Here is a 20,752-nt window from a genome sequence, read left to right as displayed (position 1 = left end):
ACTCAGCAGGTCAGGAAGCATCTATGAGAGGAATAAAGTGTCTTCATTACGGTATCAGCTGGAAGCATGGACTCTTCATTGGCTTCCATAGATGCTGCCTGACCAGCTGAGTTCCTCCGGCATTTTGTGGGTGTTGTTCTGGATTTCCAGCATCTGCAGAATACCTTGTGTTTATTAAATTTACTATTTATAGAAATAAATAATTATCTTCCGTGTGAAACCTAGAACAAAGAGAAATAACCTAATAGAGATGGTTCAGGAAGTACTAGAGATCTTAAAAGTCCTGCCCAGAAAAGCTCTGGGTATTGGGGCCAAATAAATGCTCAGACGCATTTTGATAGGTTTATTGGCTCAGGCCATCAAATAACAGGAGGTAAAGATGTAATGGAATTGAGGTACAGATCAGCTGCGATCTAATTCAGATGCTGAAGCAGGCTTGAGGAATAAATGGCCCTTTTCCCTATCCCTCTTTCTCGTGATTCGTTTGTTTCATTAGTAATTCTTTCTTTGTTCTGATGCTGAAGTTCCTCAGTCCTATACCCTCCTGCTACTCACTGGTCCATCTCCTCCTCAAGCTCTTGGATTTATGGTAGTCTTCATCGTTATGTACATGAGCGATCAGGGTCTATGACCATGATTGTTCTTGGCATTTTTTTTTCTACAGCAGTGGTTTCCATTGTCTTCTTCTGGGCAGTGTCTTTACAAAACAGGTCACCCCAGCTATTATCAATACTCCTCAGAGATTGTCTGCCTGATGTCAGTGAACATGTGGACCAGGACTCATGATATGCACTGGCTGCTCGTACGACCACCCACCACCTGCTCCCATGGCTTCACGTGACCCTGAGTGGGCGGTGGGCCTAGGCAGGTGCTTCATCTTGCTCAAGGGTGACCTGCAGGCTAGTGGAGGAAATAGAACAGGGTAGAATTTTTAAAAATCCCATATTTACATGCAACAAGTGACTTTGATCGTCCATAACACTCAAAGGCCATTGGCAAGCCGGGGTGTAGCCTTATTCCACCAAGGGAGTGCCTTATCCATACTGTAATCTCCAGGGTTCATAAAACCACAACGTTGCATCAATAGTCACTTCTTGATTCAGCATTCTGTAGAATCAGAATTTAATATCACCGACATATGTCATGAGATTTTTTAACTTTGCGGCAGCAGTGCAGTGTGATAAATGACAGTAGAGAGAGGGAGAAAACTGTGAATTACAGTAAGTATATAAATATAAAGAATAGTTAGATAAGTAAGGTACGTTCATGGGTTCAATGCTTGTTCAGAAATTGGATGGTAGAGGGGAAGAAACTGTTCTTGAACATTGAGTGTGTGTCTTCAGACTTCTGTACCTTTTTCTTGATTGTAACAATGAGAAGAGGGCATGTGTTGGATGGTGGAGGCCCTTAATGATGGAGGCTCGTGCTCATGATGGAGCTGACTAATTTTACACCTCTTTGCAGCTTATTTTGATCCTGTGCAGTAGCCACCCCCCCCCACCCCCCACCACGCCAAACCCTCATACCGGATGGTGATTCAGCCAGTCAGAATGCTCTCCGTGGTACACCTGTAGAAATTTACGAGTGTCTTTGGCGACATACCAAATCTCCTCAAACTCCAAATAAAATAAAGTTGCTCTCTTGACTTCTTTGTAGCTGCATCAATATGTTGGGTCCAGGTTTGGTCCTCAGAGATATTGACACCCAGGAACTTGAAATTGCTCACTCTTTTTACTTCTGATCACTCCATGAAAACTCTTATGTGTTCCCTTGTCTTACCCATTCTGAAGTCCACAATCAGTTCTTTGGTCTTAGTGATGTTGTGTGAATGTTGTTGCTATGACACCTCTTAACTAGCTGGTATATCTCGTTCTTGTACACCCTCTCGTCACCATTTGAGATTCTGCTAAAAATGTTTGTAATCTGCAAATTTATAGATGGCATTTGAGCTGTGCCTAGCCACACAGTCATGGGTGTAGAGAGTAGAACAGTGGACACACATCCCTGAGGTGCACCAATGTTGTGAGGCTGCACTGTCGTTAATGACTGGTATCTATTGATCAGCACCTTTAACAATTGAAAACAATGCTTCATGTGAGCTTTAAAGTGGTAACAGTACCAGAGAGTATCAGACAGGACCTTCACACTTCAGAGAAGAGTAGGATATCTTACAGCCAATGAAATACATTAAAAAAAACTGGGAGGTCTTCAAATATCGTAAGTGTTGTTAGATTAAAGGTGGAAAATAAACTTTCATTTCGAGGGTCAACATTAAGGGTTATAGATGTGATAGTTACTAATCCAATAAATAGTTCAATGGATTCTTTATCCTAGAAGTTAGGCAGTTGAGCCAAGTAACACAACTCACATCAAGGGGAAACTAGGGCTGAGAAAGTAATTTGCACTGCTTTGTCAGCAATAAAATAATGTCAGGAATCTCCTTAAAGTTGTTTCAAAAACATCATGAAATTTGTTATGGCCTTTTTTAAAATACTGTTCTAGCAGGTTCTCTCATGTAACACTACTCAGTTTCAGAAATAGAGGAGGATGAGGTAGGGGTGCAGGGTCAGATTTCAAGCATTAGTGCCAATTTAATTTGCAGCCCTGGCCTCAGGAAGTAACTCTTAAAATGGCAGTCCAAAATACAACCATGATGTGGCTTCTGTGAAGCATTGTCAAGGAAAAATTGTATGCTACAGTGATGGTAAGACAATCCTCTGGGCATCTAAGGAACGGGGCAGGAGGCAATCCTCTAAAGAGCATTCAAGATCAGAGGTTGCCAGGGAGGTGTCTGCAAGGACATGAGTGCCTTCCTCAAAGCTCACAGTTCAGTAGCATTAGCTTTGCAGTTAGAACCTCGTACGAGATGTGAACAAAATTGCTCTCAAAGACACAGTAAGGTTGAGTATCACTCTTAGAAACCTTACTATTGTAAGGGCTTCTCACAGTGCAGTGTGGAATGGTTCAGTTAATGAAATTGGGAACCATTCAGCCCGAGAAGAAACATTTGACTCAGGACAGGCATTCATGGATGGTGAAAATGCTCTTTCAGATACCTTCCTGGCAACTTCAAAGATTCAGAGATTCAAAGTACATTTATTATCAAGGAATGTATAAATTATTCAACCTTGAGATTTGTCTGCTTACAGGTAGCCTCAAACCAAGAAACCTGAAAGAACCCAATTAAAGAAAGAAATGAATAAAAAGAAAAAGAAAAGGAAAAAAAGTTCAGATCTCAAATTAAATTTATTGTCGAAGTACATTTATTTAGTTACTTACTTACTGGGCTACAGCATGGTATAGGCCCTTTTGGTCCATCAAGCCACATAGCCCAGTAATCCCCTGATTTAATCCTAACCTGATCACAGGACAATTTACAGTGACCAATTAACTTACCAATCATTACGTCTTTGGACTGTGGGAAGAAACCGGAGCACCCAGAGGAAACCCACATGGTCTCAGGGAGAATGTACAAGCTCCTTACAGACAGTGGTGGGAATTGAACCAGGTACTGTAAAGCATTGTGCTGACCACTGTGCTACCGTGCCACCCATATATGTCATCGTAAACAACCCTGAGATTCATTTTCTTTTGAACATATTATATCCATTCAACCAGTTTATAAAGAACAACAAACTGTGCAAACATAGAACACAAGAAATAATAATAATAAATTAATAACCAATAGCTATTGAGAACATGAAATGACCTTTGAAAATGAGTCCATAGGTTGTGCTTTCTCTCTTGTCACTTATTCTCCATCAAAACAGAAATATAGACCTCTGTTTGCAGGATTTCTTCCAGCACTTCTGCCCGCTGATTTTGTTCTGAGAGGGAACATGCTGAAGCCACTGCGGTTGTGGTGACCAGCATCTCAGTTTGGGCCAGTCTCCTTTAGCTTCATGTGACAGAGTGTGTCTGTGCCTGAACGGGGAATGTGTCTTACATAGTGTTGTTCTGAGCCTTCAGCATTATCAGAAGCAATTCTTCTCTGTGTTATTAGTGCCAGATACTATTTAGATCAGCACAGTTGAAAATTTTCACTAGAACCGAATTTTAGACGTTTGGTAAACTGATTAACAGAGAAACAGTGCTAAATGCATGAAATTCTTATGCCGTTAAGACAACATATCATTAAAGTTTGCCATGAACTTCAAAGTACATTTATTATAAATGTATATATAAATTATACAACCTTGAGATTCATCTGCTTACAGGCAGCCAGAAAACAAGAAACCCGAAAGAACCCAATTAAAATAAAGACCAACATCCAATGCGCAGAGAGAGAGAAAAAAAATCATGCAAACAATAAAAGTAAGCAACAGCATTCAGAGTGAAAGTGAGTCCATAAACCCAAAGCCCGGAGCAGTGGAGCAAGCCACTGCTTCAGTTCATCTCAGCTTCAGTTCATTACACGTCGCCTGGAAGCTCACAGACGCGAAGCCTGAAACAACTGGAGTTGTCTCTCAGCTTCAGCCTGAGCGCAGAGGAGAGCAGAGTAAACACCATGGAGCAGCGCACAGGAATGCATTGAATTGCTTTGAAACCCGGGCAAAATTGATTACAATTATGTTAGTGACTTTTATGTCGATAACAGTACCAATGTATTTCTAGGCCTGGGTGTAAGGAATGGAGATCTGGTGGTAGAATGAAACAGAGGTGACTTGTATGAAGCATAAGCAGAAGCAGAAATGACTTAGGCTAAGAGGCCTGCATGTGTGATGAAAAATCCTCAGACAAAACCTGACAACAAAGGAGACCAAAGACAAGCGACCAAGGGAAAAACCTTTCAAACAGTGGTGGATACAGCTCAGTCCATCACAAGTAAAGTCTTCCTCACCATTGAGCACATCTACAGGAAAGCAGCATCCATCATCAGGGACGCCCACCAACCAGGTCATGCTCTCTTCGCACTGTTGCCATCTGGAAGAAGGCACAGGAGCCTCAGAATTCACAGCACCAGATTCAGGATCAGAATCAGTAGCTCTTGAACCAGAGTGGATAACTTCACACAACTTCACCCGCCCCATCATTGATATGTTCCTACAACCAATGGACTCACTTTCACAGACTCTTCACCTCATGTTCTCGATATTCATTGCTTAGTTATTTATTATTATATATTTCTTTTTGTACTTTCACAATTTGTTGTCTTTTGCATTCTGGTTGAATGCCCAAGTTGGTGCGGCCTTTCATTATACTGTTAAAGTTATTATTCAGGATGTACTGAGTATGCCTGCAAGAAAATGAATCTCAGGGATATATATGGTGACATATATGTACTTTGATAAATAATTTACCCTTGTATTTTGTTGTCACTCAGCAAAGGAGAATTTGAATGGAGGGGAAAGTAGGGCTGTTGAATAGTGTTGAACATTTCATGGGGCTTTCACAACACACCACCCTTCACTTTCAGAGTGTTCATCCAACCATGATTCATGGCCCCCTTCACATTTTCCCACAACCAGTTGGGATAAACACAGACTCCTGATATATGACTAAACAATTTCTTAACTTTTTCAGCACGGAGGCAGAGTCTCAGGATAAAGGGCTGCCCATCTGAGACTGAGATGTGGAAAACTTCCCTCTCTCTTTGGAATTCTGTACCCCAGAGGGTAATAGGTGGTGGGGCATTGAGTATATTCAAAGATGAGGTAGATATTAGGTTACAGTAGCTTGGCATTAAAGAGGATAAAGTAGAGTTCAGGTCAACAACCGGGTCAGCCATGATTTTATAGAATTACAACTTTTGTTCCTCAGTTTGTTCCTGTACTTTTATGATGAACTGCACAATGAAAAGGAAGCATGCAAGTAATATTTTCCGAAAGCCTCTATGCTTTCTTCTCTGGCATATTGATGACAGCAGTGATTAGCCTTTAATTCCTCGAGACTCCAGACCGGTACTGAAGGCTTGACAACTGAGCATTGCCTTGAAGAATAGACCGTGCAATCAAGTCATTAAAATAATGAAGGGGTTGGCATGGGGGTGGGGTGTCGCTGGTGGGGAGCGGCTAAAGCAGTCAGTAGCCCCAAAGACTCGATAAAGAATCCCAGGTATGTCGATTAACTCCAAACAGAAATCATGACTCATGTGGCAAACATCCCATAATACAGTGCCTTATGTCAGATAGTGTTTCATTCATGTGGTCGTTGTATGGCTATCCATTTAACTGAGGCCTTTACTCACTGAGAATCTCAAACAGATTTCTCTGGGGTATACTTAACAGTTTATATATAAGTGTGTATCCCTTTCAGACTATTTTTAACTATACTCAGTGGGCAGAACTCTTGCTTCCAAGAGAAAATCATGCACTTGGGTCTCAACCAAGCCAGCTTTCCCAGATTCATTACTGAAATAGCATTGCTCTTCTAAAAGTGTCATAGTCATAAGAAAGTACAACATAGCAATGTGCCCTTCGGCCCATCAAGTCTGTGCCGAACCATTTAAACTGCCTACTCCCATCGACCTGCACCCCAGACCATAGCTTTCCATAACCCTCTCATCCATGTACCTATCCAAACTTCTCCGAAATGTTGAAATCAGGCTGGCACACACCACCTGCACTGGCAACTCCTTCAACATTCTCACAACCCTCGAAGTGAAGGAATTTCCCCTCATGTTCCCCTTAAACTTCTCTCCTTTCACCCTTAATCCATGACCTCTAGTTGTAGTCCCACTAAATCACAGTGAAAAAACCTGCTGGCATTTACCCTATCTATACTCCTCATAATTTTGTATCCCTCTATCAAATCTCCCCTCAATCTTCTACATTCCAAGGAATAAAGTCCTATTCAATTATAACTCAGGTCCTCCAGTCCTGCAAATATCCTTGTAAATTGTCTCTGTACTCTTTCAATCTTATTTAGATTTTTCCTGTAAGTAGATGACCTAAACAGCATACATACTCCAAATTAGGCTTCACCATAACGTCCTATCTCCTGTACTCAATACTTCGATTTATGAAGGCCAATGAGCTGAAAGCTTTCTTTATGACCCTATCTACCTGTGACGTCACTGTCAATGAATAATGGATTGGTATTCCCAGATCTCATTGCTCTACTACAGTCCTCAGTGTGTTACAGTTCACTGTGTAAGACCTACCCTGGTTGTTGTCTTTCAAAGGAGATGTTAAGTCCCTAGTAAATGCACAAAATGCTGGAGAAACTCAGCAATTCAGGCCCCTATGGAGGGGAAGAAGCTAGAAAAAGGTGGAGGGGGGAGGGGAAGCTAGAAAGTGATAGGTGAAGGGGAAGGTAGGTGGGTGGAGAAGGGGGATGAAGTGAGAAGCTGGGTGATGATAAGGGGAAAAGGTAAAGGTCTGAAGAAGAAGAAATCTTATGGGAGAAGAGAGTGGATCATAGGAGAAAAGGAAGGAGGAAGGGAAGAGGGAGGTGATAGGCAGGTGAGAGGGGAGCCAGAATGTGAAAAGGAAAATAAAGAGGGGGAAGAAATTACCAGAAGTTGGAGAAATTGATATTCATGCCGTCAAGTTGGAGGTAACCCAAATGGAAAATGAGGTTTTGCTCCTTCAACCTGAGAGGGGCCACCTGGAAAGTCGACCTGTTGCAGACTGAGCGAAGCTGCTCGAGAGAGCGATTCCCCCAATCTACATTGGGTCTATCAGTGTAGAGGACACTGCACTGGGATCACCACATATAGTAGATGATTCTGACAAGCTCGTAGGTGAAGTGTTGCCTCACTTGGAAGGACTGTCTAGGGCCCTGAATAGAGGTGAGGGAGGAGGTGAATGGACAGGTGTTGCACTTGGGCCTCTTCCAGGAATAAGTGCTAGGAGGGAGATCAGTGGGGAGGAATGAATGGACCAGGGAGTCACGGAGATAGCAATCCCTTTGGAAAGTGAAGGGTGGGGGAGGGAAAAGGTAAATTTACGTTTGGTGGTAGAATACCTTTGGGGATGACAAAAGTTGCAGAGACTGATGTGTTGGATGCAGAATCTCATGGGGTGGTAGATGAAGACAAGAGGAACTTTGTCACTGTTATGGCAGTGGGAAGATGAGGGTAGATATCTGGGAAATGAGGAGATGCTGGTGAAAGCAGCATCAATGGTAGACAGGTATACAAAGTCCCCGTCTGTTTACTTGGGTGAGTTACAAGTTCTCCAGATTCTATTCAAAACCCAACACAAGATTTCTCTGAGTTATCGTCCTAATATTTATTCTTTAAAGAATAAATGGTCATTTATTCTTTTATTTATTCATTTTATTCATTTTATTTATTCATTTATTCATGGATATTGATGTGTTATTGTTTTTGGAACTTGAATAATACAAGTTAGTGGCTGCATCATCCAAGTCAGGAGAGGGACAAAAATACTTCACAGTCTGTAACATACTTTTAAGATCAGAAAAGGTGATATATAGGATCTTTGCTTTTGAACTATTTCTTATTCACTGAAACTTTATCTAGATTGATGGAAGTGGAGGCATTTTGGGAGGGGGTGAATAAAAATGGATGAATGGGGATGGAGGGGAATGGGAATGGAGGATTGGACAGGCTATATTTCATGAGGAGTTTGAGAAGATCTGGTTTGTCACCTGAAACAGTCTTAGATTTCTATCGATGAGAGCTTTCTAACTGGCTGCATCACTGTCTAGTATCGGGGGGCTTGCTACTGCACAGGATCAAAATAGCTGTAGAGAGTTGTAAACATAGTCAGCTCCATCATGGGCACTAGTATCCAGGCCATCTTCAAGGAGCAATACTTTAAAAAAGCAACATCCATCATTAAGGACTCCCATCACTCAGGACATACCCTCTTCTCATTGCTACCAGAAGCCTGAAGGCACACACTCAACGATTCAGGACCAGCTTCTTCCCCCTGCCATCCGATTTCTGAATGGATATTGAACTCATGAACTACCTCACAACTTTTTTATTTTCATTTGCACTACATATTTAACTATTTAATATATATATATACTTAACTGTAATTCGTGGTTTGTCCCTCTATTATTATGAATTATATTGTACTGCTGCCACAAAGACAACAAATTTCATGATTTATGCCAGTGATATTAAACCTGATTCTGATTGGAAGGAGAAGAGAGAAGGGGGAGATGGGGGGGTTGCTAAGAAGGGAGGGAGAGGGTTTCCTGAAAGTTTCATTTATGTTTGTGTGTGCCTAGGGACGTTAAATTAAGGCCCCAGACTGGGCCTTCAAGTGGATATACTGTAAGTAGTTCCCTTGTCCTGCCTTGAAGTCCTAGGCCAATATGAATCCATTCATCAGTATCAATAACACAGTTATCTGGCCAATATCACCTTGCACGTTGGAGTATGCTCTGTGAAATTTAGCCAGTTCATTTCCTACAAAATAATTATGCTTATGTAAAAAAATTATTTCGGGACACGCTGGAGATCATGAAATCAATATGATGTGTGTGTTTGTACTTGGACAGGGTTCTTGGCTGGTGGCTGCATTTCTCAGCTCTAGTGCAGAGTTGGTCAGTGTGTTGGTGAACGTCCAATTGGGCAAGCAGAATATGTGCTGAGGCACAGAATGTACCCAAATTATCATTAAAAAATTATGTTTGCAGTCTGCAGCCCCACCAGAGAATTGAGGCTGAGGGAGCCCGGGGAGTCTGCAAAATGAAAGCATTTAAAATGTGACTCGTTTCTAAGCCATTTATGTGATACTTAGGGTAGACGGCTTTTTACAAGATAGGCACTCTATTCAGAAAGTTCTATGACTTTCAGCTCGGCTCCAGTGCAAGAATGTTCTAATTTCAAATTCACACAAATTCAAATGAAAGTAAACACCTTTCACTTCTGTGTTCCGTGGCCCTGAGTATTCAACCTGCTCCACTGTGTCTTTCTCTGCCTTTCTGCAGCTTCACAACTCTCAGATCCGTGTTCTCAGTACCTCACCACTTTACATCTTCACCGGCATTTGTCAAATTTGGTGTCTTTGCAGCAGCAGTGCAATGCAATACATAATAACAGAAAACCTGCGAATTACAGTACATTTAAAAAGTTAAATTAAATAAATTGTGCAAAGAAGAAACAGAGAAGTAGTGAGTTAGCGTACATGGGTTCAATGTCCATTCAGAGTTCGGGTGGCAGAGGGGAAGAAGCTGTTCTTGAATTGTTGAGTGTGTGTTTCAGGATTCTGTAACTCCTTGCCGGATGATGGGGGAGCATTAATGATGAACACTGCTTTTTTGAGGCACCAGTCCTTGGAGATGTCTTGGATGTTTGGATGTTATGGAGGCTAGTGTCCATGATTTAGCTGACTGAGTTTACAGCTTACTGCGATCCTGTGCAGCAGCCATTCCACCTCCCCCCCCCCCCCCCCCCCCGCCACCCCACATAGCAGTTGCTGATGCGGCCAGTTAGAATGCTGTCCACAGTACATCTGTTGAAATTAGTGCTTTTGATGACGTACCAAATCTTCTCAAGCTCCTAATGAAATATAGCCACTATCTTATCTTCTGTATAGTTGCATTGGTATGTTGGGACCAGTTTAGGTCCTCAGAGATATTAACACCTAGGAACTTGAAATCGCTCACTCTCTTCACTTCTGGTCCTTCTGTGAGGACTGGTGTGTGTTCCCTTGTCTTACCCTTTCTGAAGTCCACAATCAGCCCTTTGGTCTCTCTGACATTGAGTGCCAGGTTGTCACCATTAAACATTACAACACAGTATAGGTCCTTTAGCCCACAAGATTGTACCAACCTTTTAACTTACTCTAAGGTCAATCTAACCCTTCCCTCCTATAAAGATCTCCATCTTTCTATCATCCATGTGTCTACCTAAGAGTTTCTTAAATGCTCCTAATGTACCTGCTTCTACCACCTTAAATAAGATGTAAATTGTAAAGAGTTTCAATTTATAAAATGAGGGTAAAACTGACGATCAGTTAAAAGATCTTGGGTACTAACCAAGCCATCTACCCCTGTTCCCACTTGCCAACTCACTGACAATATCCGAATAACCTTGGGAGACCACTTCACCAAGCACCTTTGCTCCAAAGCAGGATCTCCCTGTGGCCACCCATTTCAATTTTACTTCCCATTCCCATTCCAACATGTCAGTCTGTGGCCTCCTCAACTGCTGCAATGAGGCCACACTCAGGCTGGAGGAGCAACACCTTATATTTCATCTGGGTAGCCTCCAACCTGATGTCATGAACATTGATTTCTCTAACTTCTGGTAATGCCCCTTCCCAATCCCTTCACCATTCCCCATTCCTGTTCCCCTCTCTCACCTTATCTCCTTAACTGCCCATCTCCTATCAGACTCCCCCTTCTCCAGCCCTTTATCTCTTTCACCAATCAACTTCCCAGCTCTTTACTTCACCCCCTTCCCCTCTCCCAGTTTCACCTACCACCTTGTACTTCTTCCTCCCCTTGCCAACCTTCTTACTCTGACTTTTCCTCTTCCTTTCCAGTCCTGATGAAGGGTCTCAGCCCGAAACATTGACGGAAACTCTTTTGCCTGACCTGCTGAATTCCTCCAGCATTTTGTGTGTATTACTTTGGATTTCCGGCATCTACAGATTTTCTCACATTTCTAAATATCCTCCTGACATTTTCACCCCTTCCTGGGCAAAGTCCTACCTGATAGAGTTGAGGATCTGGGTAGGTGTTGGGGGTGGGAGTTCAGGAGAAGATACTGAAATATTTTGAGAGCTCTCCGAAGATAGACCTTGGCTCCAAATCAAATACTACGCAGTGTCTGTTTGGGGTTGTCAAGAAAACTAAGCCTTTGAGAATTCTGCTGGGATCAGCTTTTATTTTTAACCAGGTTCATGATGCTATTGCTCTGAGTAATGTGATCCATAACATGGTGATCCAAAAAAGACAGCTGTGTAAAATTAACAGTGGTCTTAGGCCTGAGGCCTGAGCACTGCTCTTACTACGAGAGTTCTGTAATGAAATAGCTCTTTCTGCAACAGGGAAGTGTATGTGTAGACATTTACCCCACTCTTTGGGGGGGGGGGTGTCAGTGTTGATGGGCCCTTGGCCATCCTATTCCTCCTTGATGGGGCCTAAGTTTCTGCTTAATACCCATGGCACCCTCTCAGTAATGCCTGTCTAAACTTATTTCCCTTCTTTTTGCTTTCAGATTGCTGATAAGATATCCTCCTTTGCCTTCTGAAGTATTGAAGAAACACTTCACAATCGACCACCTGCCAACCACTCATCGTCTTAGGTTTTATGACTGAGAAGGCAGTACCAGTCTTTTCAAGCTTACAGACAACTCACCTCAGAAGCAAATCCTCAGAAATAAATTATTGCTTTCACTTTGCACATTGAGGTGTTCTGCACCATGGATGGTCCAGACTGCCAGCTACACTTTGAGAGGTGGGTGGAAGTGGGGAGAAATGAAAAAGAAACCTTTGCCAAGCTGATATTTGTAGAGGCAAGTGACCCATTAACTGGACACAAGTGGTTTAATCTTCATGCTTGATTCTTGAACTGACTTCTCTTCGCCTGATCACAGGCTTATGCAGGAATGTTCAGCAGTAAGTTAAAGAAAAAGTTGCCACGGAATCTACGTTTCCCCAACATCTGCTGCACTATCATGGCTTTGCCTGACTCAAGAACATAGACCTCTTCATGAATTTAAGTAACATTGCGTCACAGCCACAAGCAGCTTGTAATGGCCTTCATTGGGGGGAGATGTTAAGTCAATCAGTTCAAACTTCCCTTCATTTCCATGTCTCCCTTGCACCCCAAATCTGAACCTATAATAAGGAAATCTATTAGACATGCACTGTCAAAGAATTGGCATCTTTGAGGCCTTCTACATCCAATTTTTCAGATTAAAGATGGCCATCCGCCTTGGCTGAGCTGCGTCCAAGGCCAGTCTCAAACACCAGCTTGAACTTCACCAGCACAATGGTTTATGAAGCTACTGCCATGTAGGTGTCATATATCCCATAGTTAGATGTTGAACTCTGAAAGCAAAAAGTGGCAGTGTGTTTTCTTTTCAAATGTATTTGTGAGTTTTTCTGAACATATGGCAAGTTTTTGTGATAACCAAACAGGCCTTGAACTTTGGGTTGCCGTTTATGGTTTTCCATTTTCCTGGAGGCTCTAGTACCTGCCCTATCCCCTCTGTACAGTCTCAGTAGTCTCGAGACGGCTCGTTTCTGCACTGACTGGACCAAGACTTGATTACCCAATTGGATGATACTTGATCAGATGTCAGATCTTTATTACATCATCTCCTAATAAATTATAGTCAATTAATGTTCAGAAAGCAAAGAATTTTGTCTAATAGCCCCATAATAAATTTTTGTTCTGCATCTTCTGAAGATTAATTTTAACTCCACACTGATTTTAGAGGGTTGTTAACCTTATATGAGCATGTGTCATCTGTACCCGGGAGCTGACTGTGAAGTGAGTGCAATTAGTCTACTACTTAACAATTGCTTTAATGAAATTGGCCAATGATTTAATTAGATGAAAACATATGCCTGTGAACACCATGTGCCCTTGTTCATTGGGAGCTTGGCCATTGACAATTGGTTGACACAATTCCATTGACTCCACCAAAACAGAAACTTGGACTTTTAGTTTCTGTTATTTCATGTTTCTGCTCCTATCTCATGCTATTTTATTCTGTCTTACCTCCAATCCCCCACTCCTGCCTGTTTTTGTTTCAATGTTTCTGATCAGTTTTCTTTCATTCTAATGTTTTGTTGTTCTCCCAGTTTCTTTCCTCTATTGTTTCACTTCTGTGTTCTGTTCTGTCTCCTTTTTTGTTGTTTTCCCTATCTCATCCTCTCCCTCTGGAAGCAACCCCTCCTTTTGAAACCTTGTCTTTCTAGCACCCTGGCTGAATTCTTAACAATCACCCTAAGTTCCTGCAACAGCACCTATTGCCATCTATAGACTCTATCCTAATTAATTTTCAATCTCACATCTATTCCAATCTGTCCATGGTCTCCAGAGTGAGGTCCAATGTAATCTAAAAGACAACATCTTTTCTTCTGTCCAGCCACTTTGCAACCTTCAACCATAAACACAGAATTTTCCTACATGGAGATAAACTGCTCTTCCACCATTTACATTCTCAACCTCATGTTCCTTCTCTCATTTCTTAAAAAAAATGTCTCATTTGTGACCTGATCTACCTTAACCTATCTGCATGTAGTCTCTCGTTTGACACCTCATTGCTCTCTCTGGCTCTGCATTGAAAACTGAAACCCTCCCACTCTTTCCCCAGTTCTCTCAGAATCCCTAACCTGAAAAATATTGACTGGTTTCTCTTTCCACAACTACTACTTGACTAACTGAGTTCTCCCATCATCTCCGTTTTTGTTTGACTGAACCCTAGTACTCAAACCAGCCCCCCTCAGCTTTCTCCAAAAAACGACAACAGAAATATTAGTAAGGAATTTATACATTAATTAAGACTATAAGATATAGGAAGAGAATGCGGCCATTTGCCCATCGAGTCTTCTCTGCCGTTTCATCAAGGTTATTCCACTTTCTCTTTCAGCCCCTTTCTCCCCATATCCCTTCATGCCTTAACCAATCAAGAATCTATCAACCTCTGCCTTGAATATAGCTAATGACTTGGCCTCCACAGCCACCATGGCAACGATTCAAAACTCTCTGGCTAAAGAAATTTCTCTTCATCTCTGTTCTGAAAAGACATTCCTCTATTCTGAGGCATTGCCCTCTGCTCTTAGACTTCCACCATAGGAAACATCCTCTCCACATCCACGCTGTCGAGGCCTTTCAACATTCAATAGGTTTCAGTGAAGTCCTCTCATTCTTCTGAAGTCCAATGAATACAGGCTCAGAGCCATCAAACGCTCCTCATATGATAAGCCTTTCAATCCTGGAATCATTTTCATGAACCTCCTTTGAATCCTGTCCAACATCAGCACATCCTTTATTAGATAAAGGGCCCAAATGCTAAGTATATTGGTTTAATTAAAGTGATTATTTATTAATCAGGTTGAAGGAAGCTGGAAACAGTCTCGTTGTTTAGTCTGTTTTGGCAGTCTGTCCTCAGATAATCATCCTATTCCTTATCTGTACAGCCATGTTATCGCCCAGTCAGACATAACCTGTTTTAATTTCAGGTACCAGATCCTTCATCACCCAAACAATACATCTGTACTATTCTTAGACCAAAATCAAAGGCTACTTCACTCTAAGATCCCAATCCCTGCACCATTCAGTCTGTCCAACTGTAAGGTAGCATTTATATTAGTACCATTAATACCTGTGGTTGGCGTGAACGCAATGGGCTGAGGAGACTTTCTCTGTGCTGTATTACACCACCATCACTAGCATGCAGCCTGTCCTCCTCAGATGTTACTTTATGAGACACCACATCCTCTAGGATTACTGCTGTTCCATACTGCACGTAGCATGATCCCATTCCCAAATTCCAACACTTCTATCACCCTCACAGTGCACTGGCTTTTGGCATAATTATCTCGTCTTTGGAAATAATTCAGAAGATGTGTAGCTTGGGTGGTTGATGGTTGGGTTGACTTGTTCTCCGATTTTGGCAATTTACTTGCAAACAGTTCGTCACCATGCGAGGAGACATTGTCAATGCACTGTTGATTTAATTAAATGAGCAGTGCACTGATGAAGTCTCCTCGTTTGGTGACGAAATGTTTGCAATTGAATTGCCAAGATCGGAGAACAACTCAACCTCATCTTTATTAAGATTCAAAAATTCAAAGTACATTATGATGTTCCTGATACTGGAGGGTTTGAGAGGGTGGAGAAGATGCCAGAGGATGTTCCTGATGCTGGAGGGTTTGAGAGTGTGGAGAAGATGCCAGAGGATGTTCCTGATGCTGGAGGGTTTGAGAGTGTGGAGAAGATGCCAGAGGATGTTCCCGATACTGGAGGGATTGAGAGTGTGGAGAAGGTCCCGGAGGCTGATCCCGGTACTGGATGGATTGAGAGTGTGGAAAAAATGCCAAAGGATGTTCCTGATACTGGAGGGATTGAGAGTGTGGAAAAGATGCCAGAGGATGTTCCAGATACTGGAGGGATTGAGAGTGTGGAGAAGCACCTGGAGAATTTTCCCAGTACTGGATGGATTGAGAGTGTGGAGAAGGTCCCGGAGAATGTTTACAGTACTGGAGGGATTGAGAGTGTGGAAAAGGACCCAGAGGATGCTCCCGATACTGGAGGGATTGAGGATGTGGAAAAGGTCCCGGAGAATGTTTACAGTACTGGAGGGATTGAGGGTGTGGAAAAGGTCCCGGAGAATGTTTACAATAGGGAGGGATTGAGAGTGTGGAAAAGGTCCCGGAGAATGTTTACAGTACTGGAGGGATTGAGGGTGTGGAAAAGGTCCCGGAGAATGTTTACAGTACTGGAGGGATTGAGAGTGTGGAAAAGGTCCCGGAGAATGTTTACAGTACTGGAGGGATTGAGAGTGTGGAGAAGGTCCCGGAGAATGATCCCGGTACTGGAGGGATTGAGTTGCAGGAAGAGGCTAGTTGGGTTGGGACTTCTTTCCATTAAGAATAGGAGGCTGAGGTTAGTGCCACAGTCATCTTCCCAGCATAGGGGCGACTAAAATGAGTTGATGCTACTTTAAGATGAGAGAGGAAAGATTCAAAAGAGACTGAGAGTCATCTTTTTCCATACAGAGGGCATTGGGTAAATGGAAGGAACCTCAAGGGGAATGGGTAGAGGTGGGTACAACTACAGTGTTTAAAAGACCTTTCAGACTAATACATGGGTGGGAAAGGTTTAGTGGGATATGGGCTAAACATGGGGAAAAGGGACCAGCTCAGTTAGACTACATAGCCAGAATGGACAATTTGGGCTGAAAGGCCTGTTTCTATACTGTATAACCCCGGGCCTGCATATCAAGCACATTAATTTTCATCTTCTAGTTCATGAACAGTGATTTATGTCAAGCCCCTGTGAGATGGGAATTTGATGGTCAGACTTCTAAAGAGCAAGACCGTGTCAATGAGTGATGTGCTAACTAGAAGACCATAGACTATAGAAGCAGAACAAGGCCATTTGGCCATTCGAATCTGCTCACCATTTCATCATGACTGATCCATTTGCCCTCTCAGCCCCAGTCTCCTGCCTTCTCCCCATATCCCTTCATGCCCTGACTAATCAAGAATCTATCAACCTCCGCCTTAAATATACCCAATCACTTGGCCTCCACAGCCGCCTGTGGCAATGAATTCCAAGATGGCTGTGGAAACCAAGCCATTGCCTCTGTAGCCATCTGCTCAGAGTTTGGTACATAGTGACATTGTGTCTTCATCAAAACTGCATTACACAAGAGCTATATTAGTGTAATGCATATCTTTGGCAGAGAAAGACTGATGTTGGCAAAGATATCTTTGAGCAGTACATGGGGTCAAGTGGTGTTTGTAATGTACATTGCCTCTGTAAAGAGAAGCACACATCAATTTGTTACAGGCTCCATTTGGAATCATGAGATTGGATTTCTTGACAGTCTCTCCAGTCCTGTCTCCCTCGCACAGTGACACCTTACAATCTCTAACCTACGCACTGTGTTGTAGACCTGTCTCCCTCACACAGTGACAGCATGTGTCAAGGCAATCAAGGACGCATATAGCACCTCCCACTCTCTCAAGATTTTGATCCTCAGGCTACTGATACCAAAATCATTCACCAACACCTCAGGGAAAGATTTCTCATGATCTCTCTCACCCTTCCCCCATAAAAACAATCTCTATTTCTGCTCATCCTACCGCCCTCTGTGGCTGAGATGTCTGCCATTGTGACATTTCACCCTTGACTGTCCAGTGAACGGAAAGTCACTCCACTGGAAACTCAAAGATAAAGTTCTTATATGTGTGTCACTATGTACTACCCTGAGATTTATTTTCTCACAGGTAACTCCAAGAAAATAAAGAAATATAGTAGAATATATGAAAAACTAGATGTAAACAAAGACTGACAAACAAGCAATGCACAAAGACAAATAGAGTGAACAATTCAAGAATAAATAAGTAATACTGAGAAAGTGTAGCATTGAGTTCATAGTTAAGCAGCTACTCTGCAGTTCATTTCTCATATTTTTATAATCCAAATATCTTTGAACAAAATACTGATTAAGTTTCTTTTTAGCTTCACCCTAAGATATTTCCCCAAGATGTTGAATGCAGAAATAATGCAGTGATTAACCTCCAAATCTGGAGTCTTGGCAATGACCTGTCTCTATTAAGCAGACACCCACTTGGTTTCAACAATGCAAATTCGGTATTAATTTCTCATGTAACCTGGAAGATTTGTTAAAGCGCACCATAACCCCCAGTGTCTGAACATCATACAATCCTCTAACTTACCCATTGTGTTGTAGACCTGTATCCCTCACACAGTGAACATCATAACCTATCCATCGAGGAAGCAAAAAAAAATTAAGAAACTTATCTAAAGTGCCTATCTGCAGGACACTGTTGTACCCTTTTCACTTTCTTCCACTTCATTTCTTGCCTCAGTATTCTTTCCTATAAATTTTGATGTACAAAGGACTTAGGATTCACGTGGTGTGTGTAATTTTTTAAAGCTTGCCTTTCTCTTTAAATCCATCTTACTGTAAATATGATGTATCATCAAAATAACTTTCTCTTAATCTTCCCCGGAACCTATTGATTTTTACTGATTAAATTGATCATAAAGCAAGATATGCTTTCCTTTTGTACATGGTTCTGAATGAAATACACCTTTTTTCTCTTTCAATTAATGTATGGAAAGAAACTTGGTTTTAAGGCAGATTACATAATGTTTTGATGCTTGTAGCGAGAGTTCATGTTTTCGCTCTTATTGATAAACTAGATGTTGCTGAAACAGATTGACAATAAAACTTTCCCTGTGGTACTGGTGTTGACTAGCCTTGTTATTCGAATAATTCAAAGTTATCAAAGTATGCATAAATTATACAACCTTGAGATTTGCCTGCTTACAGGCAGCCGGAAAATAAGAAACCTGAAAGAACCCAATTTAAAAGAAAGACCCAACAGCCAATGCACAGAGAAAGAGAGAAAAAAAACATCACAAATCATGCAGACAATAAAAGCAAGCAACTGTGTTCCAAATCAAATGAAGTCCATAGACCAGGAGCACAGCCTCGGTCTCAGTTTATCACACAGTGGGGCAAATCGCCGCGAAGCTCGCAAGTACGAAGCACATAGTGGCTGGAGCAGTCTCACAAAGTCAGTACTGCAGAGAGAGGAGTAAATGCCACAGCTACAGCCCGACACCCTGTCTTTACAGTCTAACTCGGCCAGTATTTAAATCGTCCGAACACCGGGTAGTCACCCACACTCTGGCCCTGTATCCCATGCTGGAATTCCACACATTCCCTGAGGAAGGGTTCTCCATGTAAAGTGTGAATACTGCAACACAATTACACCAGCACATGTGAAATGTGAGTTTAAAACCATGCAAACTGGCTTTATAGAGGTTCACAAAATGTGAGATAAGAGTGAAATCACAATGTTTTTCCCAAATTAGAGGGATAGGTTTGGTGAGTGAAGAAAAATTAAAGGGTACCCTTGTCACCCATATGGGATGCTGCCTGAGGAAGTGGTTGAGGCAGGTACGTGACAACATTCAAAAGACATTTTGACCAGAACATGAATAGGATAAATTAAAAGCAGAGGTTCCCAATCTTTTTTAATGCCATGTGTGGCGAGAGACCTCTGCGAGGATAGTTAGGGCCCAAGTGTGGAGAATCCGAGACTAGAATGGAGACGATACAAGACAAACCAAGACAGACTTCTTAGCTCCAAAGTTGAGCTGATGATTGAACACCAAACCTCAGTTCAGGTGCTCTTTAAATATTAAAATCCTGGCAGCAAAACCTGGCTGCCAATTAGCGGAGTCGGACTGCATCTTTAACGGGGCTGCGTTAGCTATCCGAATTTCAGAGAGAGCGTCTAAGCCCCGGAGGCTAGTGTGGTCGGATGTACGTCGTGACACCATTGTCCCCTACCATTAACCGAGGAGTGCGAGGACCCCAGGTTGGGAACTCTGGGAGGGATGTGGGCTAAATACAGGAACATGGGACTAGCTTGGATGGGCATTTTGCCCAGTATGTGCTGAATGACTCCACCAGTACACCATCTGGTCCCTTTTGGCTGCTCTGCCATTAAATGTAGTTGCTGCTCTGTGACCTCAGTGCCACTTCAACTACTTTAAATATCAATCGATCTCTCTCTTGAACTCTGAGAACTTTCAGTAAGATCATCTCCCATTCAAAGGTACATTTAGGTTTAATGTCAGAGAAATGTATACAATATACATCTTGAAATGCTTTTTCTTCATAAACATCCACTAAAACAGAGGAGTGCCCCCCAAAGATTGAATGACAGTTAAATGTTAGAAACCGAAAGCCCCCACGCATAAGCAGCAGCAAGCAACAGTCCCCCCCACCCCCACCAGCAAAAAAAGCATCAGCACCCACCACCGAGCACTCAAGTATGCAGAAAAGCAACAGCAAAGACACAGACTTGCAGTACCCCTAAGACTACTCGTTCACCCGGTATTCGACATACCACAGGATCTCTCTCTCGGTAATAAAGGAGCAAGAGATGTCTCCGTTTCACAGCGAGAGGGGAGACATAACAAACAACTCACTGATTTACAATGTTAAAAGCACTCAAGAGTACAATCCCAGAGTACTTAATCTTGTGTGACAAACCTGCTGCTCAGGAATCTCTTTGGGCAGACCGTCCATACTCCCTGTCTATTGCATGTACTGTATATCCAAGTTAGTGAGAGCACAACTCTTGCTAGAACAAAG

The 20,752-nt window shown here is 42.3% G+C and overlaps 1 protein-coding gene across 1 annotated transcript in view; it reads left to right on the top strand.

Moving 5' to 3' along the window:
- Positions 1–12,241, top strand: part of LOC132386085 (insulin receptor substrate 1-like) — a 134,776-nt gene extending 122,535 nt beyond the window's left edge. Inside the window, exon 3 of the mRNA XM_059958380.1 lies at positions 12,089–12,241. Within this exon, the coding sequence (XP_059814363.1) occupies positions 12,089–12,096 (8 nt within the window). The 3' untranslated portion in view covers positions 12,097–12,241. The remainder of the gene's footprint in view (positions 1–12,088) is intronic.
- The last annotated feature ends 8,511 nt before the right edge of the window (positions 12,242–20,752 follow it).

This window comes from Hypanus sabinus, unplaced genomic scaffold (assembly GCF_030144855.1).
Source record: "Hypanus sabinus isolate sHypSab1 unplaced genomic scaffold, sHypSab1.hap1 H_8, whole genome shotgun sequence".
In the NCBI taxonomy this organism is placed as follows: domain Eukaryota; kingdom Metazoa; phylum Chordata; class Chondrichthyes; order Myliobatiformes; family Dasyatidae; genus Hypanus; species Hypanus sabinus.
The sequence above is the reverse complement of the archived record's forward strand: the minus strand, read 5'-3'. Positions and strand labels throughout refer to the sequence as shown.